The sequence below is a fragment of the Canis lupus genome, chromosome 1, assembly GCF_048164855.1.
Source record: "Canis lupus baileyi chromosome 1, mCanLup2.hap1, whole genome shotgun sequence".
NCBI classification, from domain to species: domain Eukaryota; kingdom Metazoa; phylum Chordata; class Mammalia; order Carnivora; family Canidae; genus Canis; species Canis lupus.
This window is the reverse complement of record NC_132838.1, coordinates 61,754,359-61,778,017: the sequence shown is the minus strand read 5'-3', so window position 1 is coordinate 61,778,017 and position 23,659 is coordinate 61,754,359. Positions and strand designations below refer to the sequence as shown.

At 36.6% G+C, this 23,659-nt stretch overlaps 1 protein-coding gene and 1 long non-coding RNA gene across 6 annotated transcripts in view; one reads left to right on the top strand and one right to left on the bottom strand.

The window, feature by feature from the left end:
- Positions 1–1,522: 1,522 nt before the first annotated feature.
- On the bottom strand, positions 1,523–3,939 carry LOC140636709 (uncharacterized). 2 transcript variants are annotated; one of them, XR_012033916.1, is made up of 2 exons: positions 2,675–3,939; positions 1,523–2,525 (listed from the first exon to the last, which is right to left on the bottom strand). It is a non-coding gene; the product is annotated as an uncharacterized lncRNA (long non-coding RNA). The 2 variants fall into 2 exon arrangements; XR_012033917.1 differs by having other exon boundaries at positions 2,805–3,939.
- TBC1D32 (TBC1 domain family member 32) overlaps positions 2,700–23,659 on the top strand; it is a 211,736-nt gene continuing 190,776 nt past the window's right edge. Inside the window, exons 1-4 of one of the 4 annotated variants that reach the window (XR_012033870.1) lie at positions 2,700–2,936; positions 3,131–3,290; positions 12,613–12,774; positions 22,856–23,036. Coding sequence is in view for 3 of the 4 variants with exons in the window: in XM_072832067.1 (XP_072688168.1) it covers positions 3,136–3,290; positions 12,613–12,774; positions 22,856–23,036 (498 nt within the window). In the remaining variant the exon portion in view is untranslated. The remainder of the gene's footprint in view (positions 2,937–3,130; positions 3,291–12,612; positions 12,775–22,855; positions 23,037–23,659) is intronic. The other 3 variants (XM_072832067.1, XM_072832057.1, XM_072832079.1) reach the window with 3 other exon arrangements.

The window sequence follows — 23,659 nt, the reverse complement described above, 5'->3', positions numbered from 1 at the left end:
TGCAGACTTAGTGTGTGTTCTTGGAGACAGTATCTGGTAGACCTTTGGGAAGTAAAATTAGGAATAAGAAGTTCAGCTGTAATGCCCTTGCAGCAGAGGCTTCAGGAAACACATGAGGAGTTCTGAAACTGCGATGCTTTAGAATTGTTCCAACCGAGACACAAAAGATGGTCTATTAGATATCGATTACATTTATTCATTATTAAATTATTTTTTAAAAGACTTATTTACTTGAGAGAGAGTGCATGCACATGTGTGCACATGCAAGCAGGGTAAGGGGCAGAGGGAGAGAAACTCAAGCAAACTTCCTTTAGCAGGGAGCCCACTGCTCATTCCCACTGCTCAATCCCACAGATCATGACCTGAGCCAAAACCAAGAGTTGAACACTTAACTGAGCCACCCAGGCATCCCTATAGTTGGTTATTTTAATATCCAGTCTGATAATTCTTATAGGAGGATGACTGAATTTATTTATATTTATCAGTATTTTAGACTTTTTCTATCATGTATCTTTGTATATTTCAATTTTTCCTATTTTTCTTATGCTTCTGTTTTGTTTTTTCTTAAAATATTATTTATTTATTTGAGAGAGTGAGAGAGAGCGCCAAGTGGAAGAGTGCACACAAGCAGTAGGAGGGAAGCAGAATGAGAGGCAGAAGCAGATTTCCTGCTGAGCAGGGAGCCTGACATGGGGCTTGATCCCAGGACCCCGGGATCCTGACCTGAGCTGAAAGTAGATGCTTAACCAACCAAGCCACCCAGGCATCCCTCTTTCCTTACTTTTTAAAAAAATGATTGGGACTTTTTGCTTTTCTCTCATTTCATTTTTGCTTCCGTTTTTTGAATCTAAATTCTCTAATTTTGTAATGGTTATATTTGAAATTTTACTATGCCTACCTAACCAATATCTTAAAACTTCATTTGGAAAAATACAAGAATTGAATACTTCAACCTATTATTAGGCTTCCTACTTACACATGATTATTCATTGTATTTTAGTGTTATGCATTTTTACCTTCACAAATTAGAATATCATAGGTTATTATTATTTTATACAGACAATATTCATTAAGATTTACTTAAATGCATTACCACCCTCACTTGCTGTTCAACTATCTTCCCTTCTTGTGTCTCAGGCACTCTATTAAGTTTGTTTTTCTTTTTCCTAAGTTATATCCTTTAGAACGATGGTTCTCAATCTGTGCAGTTCAAATCATCCATGCTTCCCAAGATGATATTTTATAAATACGTGGGGGACATTTTGTTAGCACAATGAACAGATGGCAGTTACCGGCATTTATAGTGTGACCTAGGGATGTTGAACATCTTGAATCACACACCCGACAATCTCCCACACAAAAGAATTGTTTTGGTTCCTACACGACTCCCAATGATTCTGTTGGACACATTCAAGTAGGTAAAAATGTCTTGATAAGTGTTTGAGTATAGGAATGCGTTCCACCTTATATTTGGCACAGTTTTAACACACTGAATTTTCCAGGAATGCAAACACTACATAAATCAAGGAAAGACTGATTTTATTTTGTTCTGGATTTTCACCATAATGGCTTGCTAATTCAGAAAAATCACATCACTCATAGCTATGTTCATCTTGGATGTCTGAGGTGCCAACATAACTCCTCTGTCTTAATCTACACATGTAGCTGTCATATGCTGGGGATTCTATGCACGTGCACACACACGCTTACATACTGAGTTTTATACAAATGAAGTTACAAGTGTGCCTACCCGGGTAGTATGTTTTTTCTTAATGTAGTAGTGAGACCATCAAGATTAAGCATACATTTTTTTTTTTTTTTTTTTTACCAAGAAACATGCTGCCACAGTTGGCAAGGACATAGTATACTTTTACCCTTGAAGTAACAGCACAGGTATCAAGGGAATCGCTGATCCTGGCTAACACGTGAAGCGTACCAGCTGTTATTGACGGAGAAGTATACACTGCGAGCTAGGTAAAGGAGAATTCATTGGCATTAAACCACTCTTCAGCGGCTCGGGACTATTCATTCCATGGACACCAGGATCGGATCCCAATGTTACCTTGGACATGACCAGGGTCTGGGGATTTATCTAGATAGGGGGCTGGATGAAGGTCTATCGGTATCCACTGCAGCTTCTTGCACAGGCTCCCCACAGCGTCACTAGGGAATCCACTTGTGAGTCCATGCAAGCTTCATCTCTAACTCGTAAACGTGCCAAATGCGGCCCTTTCGGTTGTGGCCTATTTGCTTCTGCAGCCTCCTCAGCTCCTCTAACTGTACTGGCTCCAGGACCGGCATAGGTGATGCTTCTCTCCTCGCTTCTTTCCTGGACTCCTTCACTGGGTTAAAAGAGGGCTCTGCATTTCCGCAACACACCTACCTGGCGCATTTCTTTCTCTAACACCACACTGAACTGCGCTGTGGTGAAAACGCGGACATCTTTTTGTGCCTGACTACGAGCGCGTCTTCTCCACAGCTCCTGGCAAGGCGATCGGTAAGGGGAACGGATCACTAGATGTTGGCTGTGAAAAGAAAAACGACAGCAACGTCACATTTCGATACCGCTCACGTGATTAAAACGTTTCAGCTCCTCTTCCGTTTCCCAACTCTTTCTCTTCGTTCTCTGTGCCCTCCCACCTACGAACCCGAGGCCAAGGACAGGCAAGCGCACCTGACGCCTCCTTCAGGAGCCCGGCAGCTCTCCCAAGCGGCACTCCCTCCCGCCTAGGAAGCCACGTCAACGCGCTGACGTCACGCGCGCCGCTGGCGTCCCGCCGTCAGGCCCGCCCATCAAAGCCTACCGGGATCTCTCTCTCTCTCTCTTTTTTTTTTTCTTGCGGTCAGCGGGGACAGCTTGAACTGCGGTCGCACGGAAGGCCGGCAACGACGAGTTCCAAAGGCGGCGGGTCCTTGCGGACTCCTGCTTCCTCAGAGTAAGACGGCTTGTTTCCCAGAGAGACGCACGGGCGGCCGAGGGCCCGCCCCCAAGCGCCGGCCGCGGTCTCCCGGGGAACGACGCGGCGCGCGGGCCGGGGCTGGGTGGGGGCGCGCGTGCGCATGCGCGTGCGCAGTGCCGCGGCTTTTGCGCCGACCGGGAGGGACGGGCGTGTGCGCTGCTTTCTTGCAGGGAGGATGGCCCAGTCCTTGGGCGAGGACGCCGTGGTGCTGCAGGCGATGCTGAGGCAGCTGTTCCAGAGCGTGAAGGAGAAGATCACGGGGGCTCCCTCCCTCGAGTGCGCCGAGGAAATCCTCGTACATCTGGAGGAAACTGATGAAAACTTTCACAAGTAAAAAAAGCTTTTTGCTGTCTTCAGCAGACAAACCTTCCCCGCCCGATCCAGAGAAGGGCCAAGTGTAGTTAGAGGATGTTCGATTATTGTCGTTAAAATAGCGCCCGAGCCGGAGGTTCTTTTTGGTTCGTTTACACAAATGCCGAATTTAATGTTTTATTTATTCTTTACCTACTCTTCCAAAGCTGCCGCCGCCCCAGTGCCACAGCCCGCCTGTCCTAATTCTTCATTTTTCCTCATGGGCAGTTCAGTAGCGCTCGTGGCGAAGCGTTCACGTTCTTCCAAGAGCATTCAGTCAGTCCCCGAGATCTCGCTTGCTGTGCCCTGAGGTCTTCCAGGGGCTGCACCGGTTGACCATTCTGAGCACGGCAGGGAATACTGAAGTGAGATTTTTTTTTTTTTTTTTAGAAAAAGATTTTATTTATTTATTCATGAGAGTCACTGAGAGCAGCAGAGACATAGGCGGAGGGAGAAGCAGGCTCCTCACGGGAAGCCCCATGCGGGACTCGATCCCAGGACCCCGGGGTCAGGCCCTGAGCGGAAGGCAGACAGACGCTCAACCGCTGAGCCCTCCAGGCGCCCCTGAGGTGATGTAATTTCTTTCCTGTGGAAAAGCTTGAGTTCTTAAAAAGGGAGAAGCCACATACTCAAGTGTCCTGGTACAGGCAGAAATACAAGTGCTGCAGAAGGGCTACAGAGTGCTCGATGTGGGAGCAGTAGAGTTTTAAGTTTGAAGGAGAGAGGTGCCCTTTTGAGATTATCCTGGAAGGTTATGTTTCTTTAGAGACGTTTTTTCCCTTTGTTTTGGTTTAATTTAAGTTAATCATCTCCTTTTGAAAAGGCTTGTTGCAGGTACCTCAATTAATTATTACTGGCAGAAGTATTTTAAATTCAGTGTTTGTATTTCATTTTGATCTCACGGAGATAAAATTTGAAATAATGAAATTTTCGTGATGAAAATTTTTCTCATGTTACCTTTTTATTTTTTTAAGATTTTATTTATTCGTGAGAGACACAGCGAGAGAGAGAGAAAAAGAAAGAAAAAGAAAGAAAGAAAGAAAAAAAGAAAGAAAAAAAAAAGAAAAGTAGGTTCCATGCAGGGAGCCCAATATGGGAATCGATCCCGGGTCTTCAGGATCACGCCCTGGGCTGAAGGCAGGCACCCAACTGCTGAGCCACCCAGGCGTCCCTTTTATTTTTATCTTTATTTTTATTTTCTTCTTCTTATTTTTTTTCATGTTTCCTTTAAACTGACTCTTGGGTGCCCTGAGGTTGTATTTATGGGGAACTCCTACCCATTTCTTACATGGGCATAAAGGGATCCTTGAGCCCTTTAATGTAAAAGTCTGTTTGTACTTGCAGTTTTATAGGTTGTATTTACGGTTGTCACCAGATTCTCAAGGGAGTTTTCAAAAGTGTGGAATTCTTGTTAATATAGAGTTCCTAATTTCATTAATATTTCTGGTGATGCATATAGTCTCTTTGTATTTCCATGATTTTCTTGTTTATTTCTTCATTAAATCCTCTAAGAGCTGTACAGCAGACTATAGAATAATTGCAACTTCCTCAAGTTAAGGTTTAACAATGTTTTGTAAACTCATATAATACGAATTTATTTCACACAGAATCCACTTAAACATCAAGTTTGGGGTTTCATTTCTGGTTTTTATTTCATATGCAAGCAGTTTAAATGATTTGTAAATTAGTATGTCACTTTTTGCTAGATTCATATTTTGAGCATTTTTTTATTTCATCTAGATTTTCAAGTTTATTGCTATAAAGTTTTTCATTAATATCCTGTTACCTTTTTAATATTTTTTAGTATCTATATTTATATGTCCCCTCCTTTTTTAAAAAGATTGTATTTATTTATTTATTTATTAATGTGAGACATACAGAGAGGCAGAGACACAGGCAGAGGGAGAAGCAGGCTCCATGCAGGGATCCCGATGTGAGACTCGATCCCAGGTCTCCAGGATCACACCCTGGGCTGAAGACAGCACTAAACCGCTGAGCCACCTGAGCCGCCCCTATTTCCCTCTTTTCTTTTCTTTTCTTTTCTTTTCTTTTCTTTTCTTTTCTTTTCTTTTCTTTTCTTTTCTTTTCTTTTCTTTTCTTTTCTTTTCTTTTTTCTTTTCTTTTCTTTTCTTTTCTTTTCTTTTCTTTTCTTTTCTTTTCTTTTCTTTCTTTCTTTCTTTCTTTCTTTCTTTCTTTCTTTCTTTCTTTCTAATTATTTGTGCCTTCCCTCTTCTGTTCTGCTAGGGGTTTATTTTGTTAGTCTTTTAAAAGAATCATCTCTTGGCTTAGTTTTTCCTTTCTCTTAGGTGTATATTTTATGGTTTTTACGTTTCTGCTCTTTATTTTTTTTTCTTCTTGGAAAATTTTAAAACTTTTGTGATTAGTGGTTAGCTCATTAATTTGCAGCTTTTCTTTTTAGTGTGTTTAAGGCTACATACAACCCTGTATTGTTTTCGCTGCTCCAATTTTAAAATGTTTTTCAAATTAAAGTTAGGTCATTGTTGTTCCTCTCAGCAGTCTAATGACTGTTGTAATAAAGTAATTTACTCTTCAACAGTGCATTAGATTAAGTGCCTGCTGATTAGCATAGTTAATGTTCACTGTTTACTGCAGAGATGCTTTTGGCCTGCCTAAAAAATCCAGACACTCTCAAGTTAGAACTACTTTGTAGTGTTTAAGATTTATGATCCTAAAGTATTTTAAGTGGTTTGTAATCTTAAAAGCATAGATGGTAAAATTTACATATTGGTTCACTAAGCTGAGATCTGTGTCTTAGGAGGAAGAAACTCTTTGTATAGGAGAGGAAAAGAGAAGATGCTTGTCTTTGGTGTTTTTGTAGACTCTTAGAATTCAGAGTTGGATGATATATTAAAGGCCACTTAAGTCCAGGTCCTCATATTTTGTCTTTGTTTTCATTGACCTAACTCTTCTTGAACATTGTGTGTTCTTGGGTCACTTAAAGTATATATGGCTTCCCAAAGTGTTTTCTACTTCAGAATTATCTATCTTCCCATCTCCACTATCAGAACATTGGTTTTTTAAATCCACTCAATGTTGTCCTGGTATTGGCAAGAACAATTTTATTAAACAGACTTATAGTGGAAACTGGTGTCTTTAGACTACTGTATTTTTGTAAGAAGATGGTTAGGACAATTGAATCCATACATGATGGGATTTCAGGTAGTATAATAAACTAAAGTGGGGGAAAATGCAGTCATATTTGGGGAGAAACCGTAGTGTAGGTAGTAGTAGCCCTACATGGGGCTTTGGCCCAATGGGTAGTTTACCTGAACTATCTCTGCTTTCCAGAGCCTCTTCTATTTTTTTTTTGCCTTGAACTGTACATATTCTCTAAAAGATCCAAGCTTTCCTCTTTGTCTCTGAAAGTGGCAGCTGGGATTTGGGACTTGTGGAAAGGGAGAGAAGAAGGGATGAGGACATTGCTTTCATTATGTGCATATGTGTCGTGTAGATTTTGACACCTAAACTGGCCCCCAGAAAACGACTGGCCCTGGTTTTCAGTGCTGGCTACACCAGAATCTGTTTGTCCCCATGTATAAAAATACTGATGCTTGGGCCTCTTCATAAATGAATCAGAATTTCCTGGGGGGCTTAGGAGAGGGTGCATCGTAGGGGTTGGGCCTTGTTTTTGAAAAAACTCTCTAGGTGATTCTAACATGTAGCCAGGGTTGAGAACCACATAGAACATATTTGCTTAGATTTATGCAAGAATCCCATGTGTGTATTTTAGTAGTTATCAATCCTGATGATTGTAAAAGTCTCTAATGCAGATGTTCATGTTTGTAGCCCTCACATCCAATATACTTTTGGTTTGATACAGATGGAACACAATATTTATTGATTTGGGTTTATCTTTTGTTTTGCAGAAGAATCTACCAGTGATTTTTTAAATTAGTGAACTCTAGGGTGTTTAAGTGGTAACTTCAAGAAAACATCCATTGTGTAAAGTGATATCCATGTATAGTAAATTACTAAGAATTATATATGTGCTTCCATAATTAATGAATGTATTTTTAATAATTGTTTATTATGATCCAGAAGTCTGTTCTTTGACCTCAAAGGTTGTGGGTAATGTTAAATACCCATTCTTTCTATTACATAACCTTTTTTTATATGCTAATATGATATATAAAGTTAGGTTGGTCATATAATAAGTCTTTTGATTCTGAAATAAGAATTCCAAATATCAGCATTATAATTCATGACTTACTCTAATAAAGTCTCTTTTTAAAGAGTATCATTGCTGATAATTTTTTTCTATATATGATTGAAAAATTTGTTTAAATAGCTAACAGAATGATTTCTTGAAACAAACTTGTACTAGATTTTTTATGTTTTTCTGTCATTAATAGTATTCTGTATCAGTGCATATTTTGGTATATTTTGAACATGTCATAAGTTCATGAAAAATCAATTTTCTTGGAAAAGATCTAGGTAATAAAGCTGGAGAAAAAAATTGAAAAAAGTGAATGTTCTTTTACTCAACTTTGTAAAATTTTCCTATGTAAATGTGAAAAATTCCATATTCATCAGTAGTAAAGCCAAGTAGATGAGGCACATTGTGCCAGTATTTCATTTGAGCTGCTTCTGAAATGTGGTGAGGTGAACATTTTTCCTTAGTAGCAAACAACTATACTTTTGGGTTTTAATGTTCCTCTTTGAGGAATATTTAGAAAAAGATATTTCGCATTCATTTGGTAATAGTGTATTTGAAACCAAATTTTTGCTTTTTCTCATTAAATTACTTTTTTTTCATTAAGTTAATTTTGAGGTACCGTAAGGTTAGTTAAATATATGTATAATGTATTTGGTTTGGGAAGTGTCAAAGTATAGCTATGTGTAGTAACAGTTTTTGCATTAGGATTACCATTATTGTTACAACTGGAATTTAGTAAGGTCAGGTATTTTGTCTAAGGTTACAAGATTGACCAGTGTAAGATTTAGAACTTAAACCTGAAGCAGAGAGATTCATAGATTTCTAAAGGTATAACATTTATTCATTATGTAGATCATGTTCTTTAAAAAATAAGAAACTTTGTTATTAGAAAATTTTAAGATGAACAAGGAAGAAATATTAATAGAGTTCAGTTAAAATACAAAAGAATGGAAGTTGTATTTATTGTAATCAATGGCAAGGATGTATTATTCCCTATATTTCCAGTGCAGTTAGAGTATGTTAATCTGAAAATGTTAACACAGGGGCATCTGCTAAAAATAAATCTGAAAGGTATCTACATTGTAGCAGAACTAACTTCATTAAGCCTATGAAGGATTGTCTATAATAACTTATTAATAATGTAAATTTTTTTGAGGAAAGTTTTACATTTCTTAAATTTTAAGCATAGAGGTGATCCGCCAATATCTTTAGTGGTCAGGGTTTTTTTTTTTTTATTTTTTAAAGGTTTTATTTATTTATTCATGATAGACACAGAGAGAGAGAGAGAGGCAGAGACACAGGCAGAGGGAGAAGCAGGCTCCATGCAGGGAGCCCAACACAGGACTCAATCCCAGGACTCCAGGATCATGCCCTGGGCCAAAGGCAGGTGCCAAACCCTGAGCCACCCAGGGATCCCTAGTGGTCAAGGTTTTATAATGCTTGGAGTAAGTGGATGTTGAAAGGTCAAACTGGCATTCTGCAGGCCATATTTGGTCTGTGGTTGTGTGTGTGTGTTTTTTTAAAGCAACATTTAAAAATTGGGAGATAGCACATAAAATAGTTTTCTAGTTTTTCTTAAAACATTGAAAAATCAACAGTAGGCTAATATTCCTAAATGGCAACAAGTGGCTAAAGCCATGTAGAAGCTCTTCTTTTAACGAGATACCCTTTTATTTCACTACTGCCTCTTCCTTTTCTCTTTTACTTGTGGATGGCTTTACCTGTCTACCCCGGTAACATCTGAGTTTGCAAACCCTGGAATAAGTATGGGACCATTTGAAAGTCTTTTTTATGCATCAAGGGCTCTTTTATAAAATAAGAATATTACCATACCTCCAGAATAATTTCTAAAAATGATGCAATGAGTTCATTTAAAAAAGCTGTGGTTATCATCAGTCTTTTGGATTAGTTGTAGACTGATAAGATCAGTACTATGAGGATTACAATGAAGGGAATAGGATACATAATTTTCTAGAAGTGTTTCTCCCAGCCTATAGCAACAGTAATTTTCTAACCGGGGCACCACTATAGAAAACAGCATTCCTTGTAGGATTTTATGGGGTATTGCCATGAATTCAGATGGTAAAAGAACCGACACAAAATGAATTGTCAGATGAGAATATGAAGCCTTGGATTTTTCTGACCCAAAGAGAAGAGTCCACTTGCAGAAATGAATGTTTACTAATTTGAGTCTTCCAATGATCAGTGAGTCAGTAGAGCATCCAAAGGACCTTTGGCAGCCTGGTAATCCTCACAGTGATAGAGGGCTTTATCCTCCCTGGAGATCTTTTTTTCTTAAAAGAGCAGTAACTTATTAGGCAGTATTCAATTTTGGGGGTCTTGGGTTCTTTTAATTTGGAAGATAAACCAAAACCTTGAAGTATTTTGACTGGGGTCTTCTGGAGATATTACTATGGTCATAGATAAAAATGGTATCATTACAAAAAAGTATATGGTTATTCAAGTTTCCAAAGAGGAGGTTTGAACTTTTTCTCAGCATATTTTTTTTGTTTGCTATTTATAAATGAAGCTAAATAGTGGGGAGGTTTTTTTTATGTGTCTTTTATTTTATAATGATATTCTATTAACTTTCTTGAATACATTTTGTTAATGGACTTCCGTTATATTTCCTCACTGCCTTAGTTATGAAAATATCATTTCTGTTGCTTACAGTTTGGGTTTTAAACAAAGCAAACACAAAAGTATTTTTCAGTTAAATATTTATTTCTCCTAATTGCTTGATTTGTGGCACAGAAATGGGGCTGATAAAACCAAGGAATAATTCGCCTTTCCGTTGTTGATGATGAGATTTAGAATTCATCTTTAGAGTGGCTTCCCTTTAGTTTCAGAGAATTAACATAGGCTTGCCCATGTTTTGTTTCCCACTGAGTATCTCAGAGAGGTGAAGGAAAATTGGTGTGTCTGTTTGACTAGCCTAGGGCAGGATTGTGGGGAGGATTGAGATTGTTTTTAGGGACTTTTCATCTCTTTGCACTTTCTTCCAATCACACTTTTTCCCTTTTCCAGTGGTGTGATGCTGGCTGTGAGGTCTTACTGATTGGGCTGAAAGGGTATCTATTCCTGGATCCTTTTTCATTTACAAGGACATTTTAAAGAAAGCAGTGATACATTTATGGTATTGGAATTTCAGATATTTTGATTCTTTAGAGGGTTTCTGGTTTTGGTGGGATAATTGTGGGGAACACACATTTTTTGGAGTCTTCAGACCTCATCACACATATCTGCCAGCTCTAATCTCAGAGCCAGCTGTGTCTTGATGAAGGTAGTATAGGGACTGTCAAATGTTAAAAAATTAACATCTTTAAAAGATTCTCTTGAAACCTTAACCTTTGAATTACTCTTGCCTGTGTAAGTTTTTGCCATTTTGTATGGAATATGCGAAGATTTGGTTTGTAATTACAAATATACAAACTAAAAAATAAGTTAACATTTAAAATGGATGGAAGTTATGCTTGTATAAGGGAAGATCTTCAAGTAATATAAGGCAATGATGAATCACCAGAAGAAGCAAAAACTGCAAAACTGCTTGAATGATGGTTAGAGGCTTTTTTCTATGATATATGATTCAGGAGGTTTTGAGTTTTGTTTTTCTTGGAGTATTTCTGAAAATTAGCGTTCATCGTTTTGATCTAATATTGCAGGTCATTAAGTTTACAAAATAATGTTTTATATTTCTGCCTTTAGTAGATAGCTATTTTCTTAAAGCTTAGAAGTTACTAGCTAAATGTTGAATATAAATATTAAACATTTAAAAGTAAATTCAATGAATAGCTCAAAACAAAATTTTAAGTAAATTATACTTTTAAATTTAATGTGCCAGTTATAATTTTGAAAAAATAAGATGTAATAGACATACTTCCCTAAATGCAAGAAATTTAAATAATGCGCAGTTGGTAAAAATGAGTATTACATTTATTTATTTCCCTTTTCAATCTCTGTTGAGCATTACAGAACATCTTACTTTATTTCTTGAACGTTTTTGGAGAGTGTGGGGTTGTGGGAATAATGAGTTTTGGATTAAGGTAGACCTGAATTAATAGCTTGTGAATTTTTTAAAAAAGATTTATTTATTTGAGAGAGAGAGAGAGAGAGAGATAGCACAGCTGCTGGTGGAAGGGGAGAGGGAGAGAGAGAAAGAATCCTGTAGAGCAGACTCCCCACTGAGTACAGACCCTGACCCTGATGCTTGGCTTAATCCCAAGACCCTGAGATCACGACCTGAAGCAGAAATCACCAGTGGGCCACTTAACAGCCTGAGCCACCCAATCTCCCCTGAATTGATAGCTTGTGAAATTGAGGAGGCTTTTTAACTTTTCAATTTGTGTCCTCATCTATTTTACCTATTTCATGTGGTAAGACAATAAAGTGCTTGGTGCAGTGTCTAATATGTAGTAATCACTTCAGAGTCCCTCCTTGTTTATATGCAAATCAACATGTTTGGTTGTTTGTGGAGAAAGTCGAGGTGGCCTCATCTAAGTGGAGATGCAGTAATGAAGGGGCTTGGTTGATTAGGTATTTAAATGCCAAGCCAAGGAAGTTGTATTTAAAAGATAATAGCCAATAATTAGTTTTAACTACAACAAATATTTATCGAGACATTATGTATGTGATGTGTTGTGAGGTATTGGTATGAATAAAATGGCTCTAACTCAGAAATAATGAAGTCCATGATTTTTGAGGACCAGGGTGACTACAGTGTTCAGGATAACTATGAGAGGGAAGAGGGGGTGAAAGAAGATGAGCAAGAAGGCTGCAGTAATAATTTCTGTGTGAGGTGATATGGTTTTGCACTGACCAATAGAAATGGAGAAAAAGGAGGAAGTAATGAAGCCAAGGGATGTGTAGACAATGTTAACAGATGTTGATGACTAGGTGAATTGATGGAGTGAGTGGGCATGGGATGCGGAAAATGCTAATGTCCCAGAAAAAAACAATAAAATTCTAGATTAGCTTGGTGATTTGGAACGAAAAATTTAATCCTAGTTTAAGGTAAGAAACCTGAGTATTTTATAAATCTTTCTGTGCTAATATTTTTTTTCTGGGTATGGTTAATAAGTGAGTTCTTGATATTTACTGCATTTGTTTTTTAAATATTTGTTTTAGCTATGAATTTGTGAAATATCTTCGACAGCATATATGTAACACTTTGGGGTCTATGATTGAAGAAGAAATGGAAAAATGGACATCTGATCAGAATCAGGCTGAGGAATCTGGCTATGACACAGTTGTACAGCATGTTACTAAAAGAACTCAGGAATCTAAAGAGTGAGTATGTCCACAATAATATTTTAAAGGAATTTTCTCTCAGCAGGGCTTCTTGAAGGCACCCCTACCATGTCCCTTATAGATGGTGAGGATGATTTTTTATTTTTTTAAAGATTTTATTTATTTATTCATAGAGACAAAGGCAGAGGGAGAAGCAGGCTCCATGCAGGGGACCCGATGTGGGACTCCATCCTGGGTCTCCAGGATCACACCCTGGGCTGCAGGTGGTGCTAAACCACTGCACCACTAGGGCTGCCCAGGATGCTTCTTTCAAACAATGAGTCAGATTGTGCTACTTGAGTCCACTTAACACTGTGAAAGCTGCTCATCTCATTCAGAGTAAAATTCAGAGTAGCTTCTGTAACCTAGAAGGCCCACCGTGAGCCTTCTGTGCCCTCTCCTCCCTCATTTCTTAGCATATTTCCTTTCATACTGCTCCAGCCACACTGGTCTTGTTCTTTCTCAAACAGGCAAGCAAAGCCCTCCCTTAGGGATTTGCAACATATTACTTCTGCTGCCTTAGAATGCCCTTTCCCTAAATATTTGCATGACTTACTCCTTCATTTTTTTTTAATAGACTTTATTTTTTTAGAGCAGTTTTGGGTTGCACATCAGAATTGAGCAGAGTGTACAGAAATTTCTTTCCCACATATCCCTTGTTCCTACATATGCATAGACTTCCCCATTATCAACATTCTCCACCAGACTGGTACATTTGCTTCAACTGAGGAACCTGTGGTTACACGTCATTATTACAGAGAGTCCATAGTTTACATAGGGCTTACTCTTAGTGTTGTGCATTCTGTGGAATTGTATGAATGCACAAATGTATAATGACATGTATCCACAATGATAGTATTACACAAAGTAGTTTTAATGCTCTAAAAATCCTCTGTGCTCTGCGCATTCATTCCTCCCTGTCTAAATCTCTGGTAACCACTAATTCTTTTATTGTCTGTATAGTTTTGCCTTTTCCAGAATATTATATAGTTCGAACCACACAATATGTAACCTTTCACATTGTTTTTTTTGCTTAATAATATGCATTTAAGTTTCCTTCTTGTCTTTTTATGACTTGATAACTCATTTCTTTCTAGTACTAAGTAATAGTCCATTGTCTGGATGTGTCACACATCTTGGTTGCTTCCAAATGGTGGCAGTTATGAATAAAGCTGCCACAAGCATTGTGGGCAGGTTTTTGTGTGGACATATGTTTTCAACTCCTTTGGTAAATAGCAAGGAGCATGATTACTGGATCATATGGTAAGTTTAGTTTTGTAAGAAACTACCAAATTGTCTTCCAAATTTGCCGTACCATTTTGTATTCCCACCAATATTGTATGAGGTTGCTCTACTTACTTACCAGCATTTGATGTCAGTATTCCAGATTTTGGTTGTTGTGTTAGTAGTAATATCTAATAGTAGTGTAGTGATATCTCATTGTTGTTTCAGTTTGTATTTCCCTGATGACATGATGTGGAGCTTCTTTTCATATGCTTATTTGTCATCTTTATATCTTCTTTGGTGAAATATCTGTTAAGATCTTTGGCCCATTTTTTAATCAGGTTGTTTTCTTATTGTTGAGTTTTAATAGTGTGTGTATTTTGGATAATAGTCCTTTATCAGATAAGTCTTTTGCAAATATTTTTTCCTTTTCTCCCAGTCTATGGCTTATCTTTGTATTCTCTTGACAGTGTCTTTTGCAGAGCAGAAATTAATTTTCATTTTAATTAAGTCTAGCTTATCAATTACTTATTTCATGAATCGTGCTCTGATGACATATCTAAAATGCCATCACCCAAACCAGGGTCATCGAGATTTCCTCCTATGTTATCTTCTAAGAACTTTATAGTTTTGCATTATATTCATAGTTAAGTTTGTGATTCATTTGAGTTAATTTTTATGTTGAGTTTAAAGCACATGTCTAAATTGGTTTTTTGGCATGTGGATATCCAGTTGTTCAGCACTATTTATTAAAAAGACCATCTTTATTTTACTGTGTTGCTTTTGCTCCTTTGTTCCACATATTTGTCTATCCTTTTGTGAATATTTCACAATTTAGCTATAAAGCTAAAACTTTAGCTTTATAGTTTCGAAGTCAAGTTTTGCTGTTGAGGAATGTTATTAGTTCTCCAGCTTCATTCTTCTTAAATATTGTGCTAGCTTTTCTTTTTTCTTTTTTTTTTTTTTTTTGCCTCTTTGTATACGCTTTGGAATCAGCTAGTTTATATTCACAAAATAATTTCCTGGGATTTTATTTGGGATTGCATTGGATTCACAGATGAAGTTGAGAAGAGTTTACATCTGGACAATATTGAGTATTCTTAATCCATGAACATGGAATGGAATATTTTTCCATTTATTTAGTTCTGTTTTGATTTCCTTCAGTTGAGTTTTACAGTTTTGTTTATACTGATCTCTCTCTCTTTTTGTTTAACATTTTATTTATGTATTCATGAGAGACATGGAGAGAGAGGCAGAGACATAGGAGAGGGAGAAGCAGGCTCCGTGGGGAGCCCAATGCGGGACTTGATCCCAGGACCCCAGGATCATGACCTGAGCCAAAGGCAGATGCTCAACTACTGAGCCACCCAGGTGCTCCTGTACTGATCTTATATGTATTTTGTTGGATTTATACCGAAGTGTCTCATTTTTGCTAATGTAAATAGTATTATGGCTTTAATTCCCAATTCTAAGTAGAATTCTAAGTTCATTGCTGGTATATAGGAAAGTGATTGATTTTTGTGTATTAAACTTGTATCCTGCAACTTTGCTGTAATTGCTTGTTAATTCTAGGAGTTTTATTATCATTTTTGTTTTCAGATTTTTAGCATAGACGATGTCATTTATTAACAAGGACTTGCTTTTTCCTATCCAATTTGCTTGCTTTTTACTTCCTTTTCTTGTCTTATTACATCAGTTAGGACTTCCAGTAGGATGTTGAAAATCAGTGGTAGGAGGGAATGTCCTTGAGTTGTTCCTGGTGTTCCTTTACTTTTTCTAGGTCTCAGTTCAATGTCACCTTATCAGAGAGACCTTCTCTGACCTTTGTATGTAGAACAGTAGCCTGTCCCTTTTACTTTTTCTCCTTTTTCCTTGGTTTATTTTTCCTTTTCATGTTTTGTTATTGATTAATATGAGATGATATATGTATTTGCTTATTTTCTGCTTATTTTCTTTATTTCCCCACTAGAATGTAAGCTCTATAAAAGTAGATAATTTTATTTTTTCCATTTCTGTGCCCTTAATGGCTTGAAAAATGCCTGGCACATTTTAGGTACTTAATAGGTATTTGTTGGATGCATTAATGATACTGTCTCTTGCCAGTATAATCAAATTTATTTTACTGATGTTTGACATGATTTCGACTTTAGCAATAAATAGTTTTTTCTTTTCCCTCATTGTATAGTAATCACCTATTTAATAGAAACTACTATATGTTAGGTTTTAGGTCTTGGGGCTCTAATGTTAAATAAGATGCTTCCTACCCTTGAATAATCTAATCCATAGTGTTTTTAGGAGTTTGACATTACACTGAAAAATAAATTCAAAATAGATAACTTCAATATAGTATAAATGTCATGATATATGCAAAAGATCACATGGAAATATACAGGAAGATGTTAGAATATATACTAAACAGCTATAACAAAGAAACAACAAAATGTAGTGGCTCAAAGAAAGCACATTTTTTTCCCTCCTTATACAATACTTCAGAAGTACGTGAGTGCAGGATAGGTAGGTGGATCTGTCCAGTGAATTTATCTAGGGACCCCAGGTTCTTTGTACTTCATTGTTCCATTGTATCCTGGGGCAGAAGCTAGTCAACTTTTTCTTTAAAGCGCTATGTAATAAATATTTTAGGCTTTGCAAGCTGTTGTAGTAATAATACAGCCATACACAATATGTGAGTGAGAATGTACCTGTGTTCTGATTAACCTTTACAAAAACAAAGGATAGGTTAGGTCCCGAGTATGGATTTTACCAACCTCTCTTCTTATTATTCCCTTCACCTGCATAGTCGTAGCAGCTATACTAACTCTACAACTAGGTTTCAACATGGACAAGAGAAGGGAGAATAGGAAAGCAGGATTCTTTATTCACTCACTTTCCATTGGCTAAAACTTGGTCACATGCTTATCTACAATGGAGACTGAGAGGTTTAATGCTGAGCTGATGACCCTGTCCTCACAGTGATAACTTTGGGTAGGAGTATTAGGAGTATTAACCTAACATTAGGTGCAAGAGGGGGGAGGATGGATACTGGAGACGAACCCTCTCATTAGGGCTCATTCACAGTTGGACAGTAATTAGAAAACTAAAAAAAATAAGTATGTTATTTGTGAGCTCAGTTTTTGTTAAATTAATTTTAAGTCCATAAAATTTTCAGATATCAGTACTAGAAAATACTTTGGCAATAATTTGTTCTAAGGTCCTTAATTTACAGGCTCAGAGAGGCAAATTAAGGGATTTTCCCAGAGTGATACAGTTGTTTGATATTGGAATCCAGCGTAGAGCCTGTCTTTCTCTGAGTTCCCTTTTGGGGGTACTTTCAGTGAATGTTGCCCCATAAGAATTCTTATATTGTTTTTTCTGCAGTTGCTTTTTATAATTACTTGTGTTTTTGACTCCCTGCTAATCTATATGGATTCCTAAGGGCAGGAGCTGTGTGGCTGTACATGTATGACTTTCAACCCTTTACAAGTGCTCTCCATGTATATTGCTTATTGCTTGCCTGCCTTTCTGGCCTTACAGAAGATGAGAACAATATAGCTTCTGTTTGATTTGATGTTTTAAAAACTGCCTTTTAACTAAAGAGGTCATGAGGCTCAAAGTTGGCCAGGTGAATGGAAACCCTTAAATGGAAGCCAAGTGGATATCATAGACATTAGGGAGGTACTTGGGTTCTTGAACAGTGGGACAGCATGACAGAAAATACCTAACTGTCACTCAAAGTATAATTTAATACAGAACAGTAACTGAGAAGAAAGAAATTTGAAAGCTTCCTTTTCACATTTAAGCTCAGCTACTTGGATATTCCATGTTTTAATGTTTCAATCCTTGGCATAATTGATAATTTGAAGGTCTGTTTTTTTTTTTTCTTTACCTGTAGCATGAAATGTGACACAACAGAAGACTTGAGGGCTATAAGGGGCAGGATTGGGGGGAGTAATTTTCGAGTTTCTCTTGAATTCATACTTATTCTTGGGGGTACTTGGGTAGCTCACTTGCTTAGGCGTCTGCCTTTGGCTCAGGTCTCAATTCTGGGATCCTGGGATTGAGTCCCACATTGGGCTCTCTGAGTGCTCAGTGGGGAGCCTGCTCCTCCCTCTCCCTATGCCTGCCACTCTGCCTACTTGTGCTCCCTCTGTCAAATAAATAAATAAAATCTTAAAAAAAATTCATGCTTATTCTTGTAGCTCCGTTCTTTAGCTTCCAATTCTTCCAATTCCGTTCTTTAGCTTCCAATTAAAAATTGCTATCTGAAGCTAAGTGGCAATAACTTTTTTTACTCTAATAAAAATTTTACAGAATTTTTATTCATAGTAAAGTCTTTTAAATTTGGATCCCACAAATTTAATTTTGGTAATGATTTGGGTATATGACATTTCCTTCATTCTATTCTCTGGACTTGAATATATGTGATGTGTCTAGGGACCTTTGGCATTGTGTTTTTCCATGCTGGGTCATCATGATTGCCTTTTACTGCAGTTCGAAGGCAGGTATTGAAGCTTGGAATATGGCTCATCTTTCCAGTATTACAAAAATTGGATTATGTACTTGAACTTATGTTACCTATTGTATTTCAAAACATTAAGTCTGATTTATTTTTATTTTATTTTTTTAAAAAAGATTTTTATTTATTTATTTGAGAGAGAATGAGAGAGGAAGAGATCATGAGCAGGGGGGAAGGGTAGAGGGAGAAGCAAACTTCCTGCTGAGCAGGCAGGTCGATGCAGAACTTGATTCCAGGACCTTGGGATTATAACCTAAGCTGAAGGCAGATGCCCAATGGACTGAGCCACCCACGTGCCCAAATCTGATTTATTTTTAAGTGCTTAAACTCTTTATGATTGGACAGGATCACTTTCCTTTTGTGACAAGTTACTGTATTATTTAAATAAATATGTTACTGAACAATGCAATAGTGTACACCTATTAATAAATTAATAAAGTTCAAACCACTAAGATATATTAAGTAAAAGCCATGCAGATTAGGATTTCTTATTTATTGATTTTAAGGAAAAAAGCTAACATCATATTCATCTTTGGATAATTACAAATAATCTATTTCTGGCAGTACTCTTAAATTTATTCTAAAAGGAGTATTAAAATATTTTATTAATCAGAAAATGAAAGCATTTTCATGCTAAGAGCAAAGTTTTCTATGGGACTGTTAGGATTTTTTTTTTTAATCTCTGGGTAAGCCATTTAATTTTCTTGTGTTTTAGTTCATCCACATGTAAAAATTAAAGCAATAATAATTACCTCACAAAGCTGTTAAATGTCTTGAGTGTTTGTCTTCTGCTTTGTGAGTTGTAGATGAAAGATTGTAAGTTGTGCAGTTTTTTTTTCTTTTGTGTGTGTGTGATGCTTTAGAAATTAGTATTGATGATTAGGCATTAGTACCTCTATTAACAGTATTTTAATCATAATTAGAAATTATTTTCTTAAACATTTTAATTTTTAAAAAGATTTTATTAACTTATTTGAGAGAGAGAGAGAAAGAGAGAGAGAGAGAGAGACACAACATGAGCAGGGTGAGGGGCACGCTGACTTCCACCGCGCAGAGAGCTAGACGTGGGGCTCTATCCCAGGATCCTGAGATCATGATTCCAGCCTAAATCAAGAATCAGATGCTCAACCTACTGGGCCACCACGTCTCCCCTTTTTGATATTTCTTAAAATAGAGGTTTACTGGTGGAAGAATTCATTTGTAGGGTTTGTCATCTATTCCTCATATATGTAACTACTCACCATGTAGATTTTCATTATTAATTGATGTGGCTTTTATTCACTACCTCTTAGAACTTTTTCTTATTTTCACTTGGAATATTGAGTAAGTCTTAATGGTCTTCATGCATTTGTTTTGTTTTTTTCCAAACTGCAGTAGCTATTTTGAGGTCTAGTTCATTTGACTCTTGATATTGGGGGTTTGGCTTTTTTGTTTTTCAAATTTTAAAAATTATTATTGGGGCACCCCCTGCTCAATGGAGCATGCAAATCTTGATTTTGGGTTTGTGAGTTTGGGCCCCTCATTGGGTGGAGAAATTACTCGTTTAAAAAAGATAAAAGTAAAAATTATTATTCTTATCTCTTTCTGTGGACAGTTTGCTGATACTTTTTGTGGAAGAATTCATGTTGGTGTTTTCAAAAAGGTCAGGAGGAAACATGTCTAAAATGGAATGTACAGATTTTCTGTGAATTTTAATTACCCTTAATCTAACCCTATATACATCATTGAGATTTTACCTTTATATTCATTATTTAATTACCGTATTGTCAATTTTTTTCCTGAGATCTTTTTTAAAGATTATTTATTTATATATTCATGAAAGACACATAGAGAGGCAGAGACATAGGCAGAGAGAGAAACGGGCTCCCTGTGAGGATGGGGGACTTGATCCCCAGACCCAGGATCACGCCGAGCTGAAGGCAGATAGATGCTCAACTGCTGAGCCACCCAGGCATCCTGACCATATGGTCAATTTTAAGAGGAAAGGACTTTATGTTGTTTACATGGCTATACGTAACTGCAAAGGAATCTGGGGGTTATAGTTTAGGCCTGTCCAGCTATAATCCAATTACTGTCGAAGAAGAGAACAGGTTTTGATGGTTAGCTCTTGATTGCTACCAGGGCATTGTTATGCTTCCCTGTTTCTTGCTACTGTGAATGTGTAGAGGAGAAAGCTAGAGTCCTCCGTCTCAGTTATCCTGTCTCCTTCGCCATTTAGTCTGATGAGTGACCTAGGGTTCCTTCTTGCTCTTTATATCCTCTTACCTTAAACTTGGATCCTCCCTGGACTTTTTCTCACTTCTATAGAAGTTCTCTTCTGTATGTGTTTTCCTCCTGTATTGATTCTAACTATTACCATCTTCTTGTAATATTTAGTGTTTTCTCACAATTTCTGGTGCTTTAAAAATACATACATAAATTATGTATTAAACTTGCTTCTAGATATATATTGCACAAATTATATATTGCTAAATCATATTAAATATATGAGAATATATTTTAAGTCATATAGAATTATATATTTAATAATATATAATGTATAACATATAATTTAAAATATATTTTAAAATGCCTTTAAACTTTAAAATCTCAGTCTCCTATTTCTATCTAAATCCTCAAGCATGGTTTTGTTGTTTTTATGATAGTAACTTACCTATCCTTCCTTTTATTTATGGAGTTAAAATGACCCATTTACCAAAATATAAAGAAAGGGAATTTTCTGTGCTTATTTTCCTGATGTATTTTTATTACAACATGATAATAAATATATGTATTATGCTTTATATTTACAAAGAACTTTCAGATACCTACTCTTGCTGTGGCTATGTGAAATAGGTTAGCTAGATTATATATTTTTTTTATCTCATTTTATAATTGAGGAAAATTAAACTTATTTATGGTGACAAAGCTGGTAGGTAGTCAGGATTTTTTTTTTTTTTTTAATTTATGAGAGACACAGAGAGTAAGAGAGAGAGAGGCAGAGACACAGGCAGAGGCAGAAGCAGGCTCCATGCAGGGAGCCTGATGTGGGACTCAATCCCGGGACTCCAGGATCACACCCTGGGCTGAAGGCGGCACTAAACTGCTGAGCCACCTGGGCTGCCCAGTAGTCAGGATTTTAATACAACTTTTCTGATTCCAAATTTAATACTTTATTCTAGTATGTTTATTTAAATATAGACATTTCAATGGTCCAGGTCACCTAGTCCTTATTTGTAAAACAAAAGAGTACATTAGATTTTTTTTTTTTTTATAGTTTCATTTAGCTCTAAAATTCTATTTCTAAGGTTAATATGGATGCTGGAGAGTTTGCACTTAATAAGTGGAGAACTTTATAAGTTCTTTTTGAGACTTTTATTTATTACTTTTATTTATTATTTTTTAAGATTTTATTTATTTTAGACAGAGCGAATATGCTCACATACACACACATAGGTGAATTGGAGAGGAGTGAAGGGAAAGAGAGAGAATCTTAAGCAGGCTCGAAGGGTTTGATCTCAGGACCTGGAGATTATGACCTGAGCCAAAATCAAGAGTTGGATGTGTAACCAACTGAGTCACCCAGGCACCTCTCTTTCTAAGATTTAGATCCATGGAAGTAAAAGGGATTTAGAAGCTGTCTGGTTCAAATTCTTACCAATTTCAAGAATCCCTTCTTAACATCTCTGACAATGGGTTCTTTAGCGTCTCTTGTAAAGGGCCCACTGATAGCTTAACTCTTATTTAGGTCTTAGTGGTGGCTATAGGTGTCTATAGAGATCAAATATAGGCAGAGGAGAAATGAAGGAAAGGAATCGAGGAAGGGAGGAGAATAGAGAAAGAAGTAGAAATAAAGCAAGGACTAAAGGACTTGCCAGACAGACTATTCTGGTTAAATATGATATTAGCAGTTGGCTGTTGCTGAGTACTGGTGTCCATGCCGTTGGAACATCTTGCTTTATACTGTGTTAATTTTACTACTTTGGTTCATGTAATCAGATGAAGAAGCCTGGGAAATCACACACATTTTAGAATCCTAATTAATATTTATTCCTGTTGTGTGAATTCCATTGTGCCATTGTTTTTTAAGAAAACCTGACATAGGAACAGCTGGGTGGCTCAGTGGTTGAGCATTTGTCTTCCTGAGCAGGGAGCTTGCCTCTCCCTCTGCTTATGTCTCTGCCTTTCTCTCTGTGTCTCTCATAAAAAATTAAAAAGAAAGCCCAAAACTGACATATTTTTTTCTCTTTGGAATTGTGCTCTTAAAGGAACTTTACAGAAAAAAAATAAGGTAGTTCAATTTAGCTGAGTGTTTTAATTTGTGCTAATATTCTTATTCTTACCAAGACTGCTTTGAATTTAAAGATACAAAGAAATGATGCATTCCCTGAAGAATATCATGATGGTAGTGGTGGAATCTATGATTAACAAGTTTGAAGAAGATGAGATACGAAATCAAGAGAGGCAAAAAAAAATTCAGAAGGAGAAAAGCAACAACAGTTACTGCACAGATAATTGCTCTGATAGTGATTCATCATTCAATCAGGTGTGTTGTTTCATTTTAATTTATGTCTTGAAATGGCATTTAATAATCAGTAACTTCAATACATTCTTTGTTAGCCAGATTTTTTCTGCTTTCCAGTTTTAAGATTCAGAAGAAAAATAATAAAATTACCTAATCTTAAAAATTGAGTACATGAAATAATATCTTCTAGAATCATATGTTTAGTGATTACATTATATCTGAGACCAATCTTAATGAGGTATGAAAATAAACTAATTGATTTTTTTAATAATGCTTGAAACATCTGCTTAAGCTTTAAACAAAGCATCTTATTCCTGATTGATTTTTATTAATCAAAGTTTATATTACAGATGAAATATGGAAATAAAACATTTTTCTTATCTTCTAAGATGAAAGTCACTGTGAATTGTTAGTTTTAAAACATTAAGCTTCTTTGTAATATCAAAGATTTGAGGTTTTACATTTTTTCTTTCCAGGTTATTAGAATCCTTGTCATTTGGCTAGAGCAGAGCTAGCAGAAAGGCCACTGGTTTGATTAGTCCCAGTAGAAGACAAAAGAGACTAGTTAGACTAGAGCCTTAAATGCATGTACCATCAACTTCCCCACAGAAACTTCCAGGCCAAGTGGAGTCTCTCTGACCTTT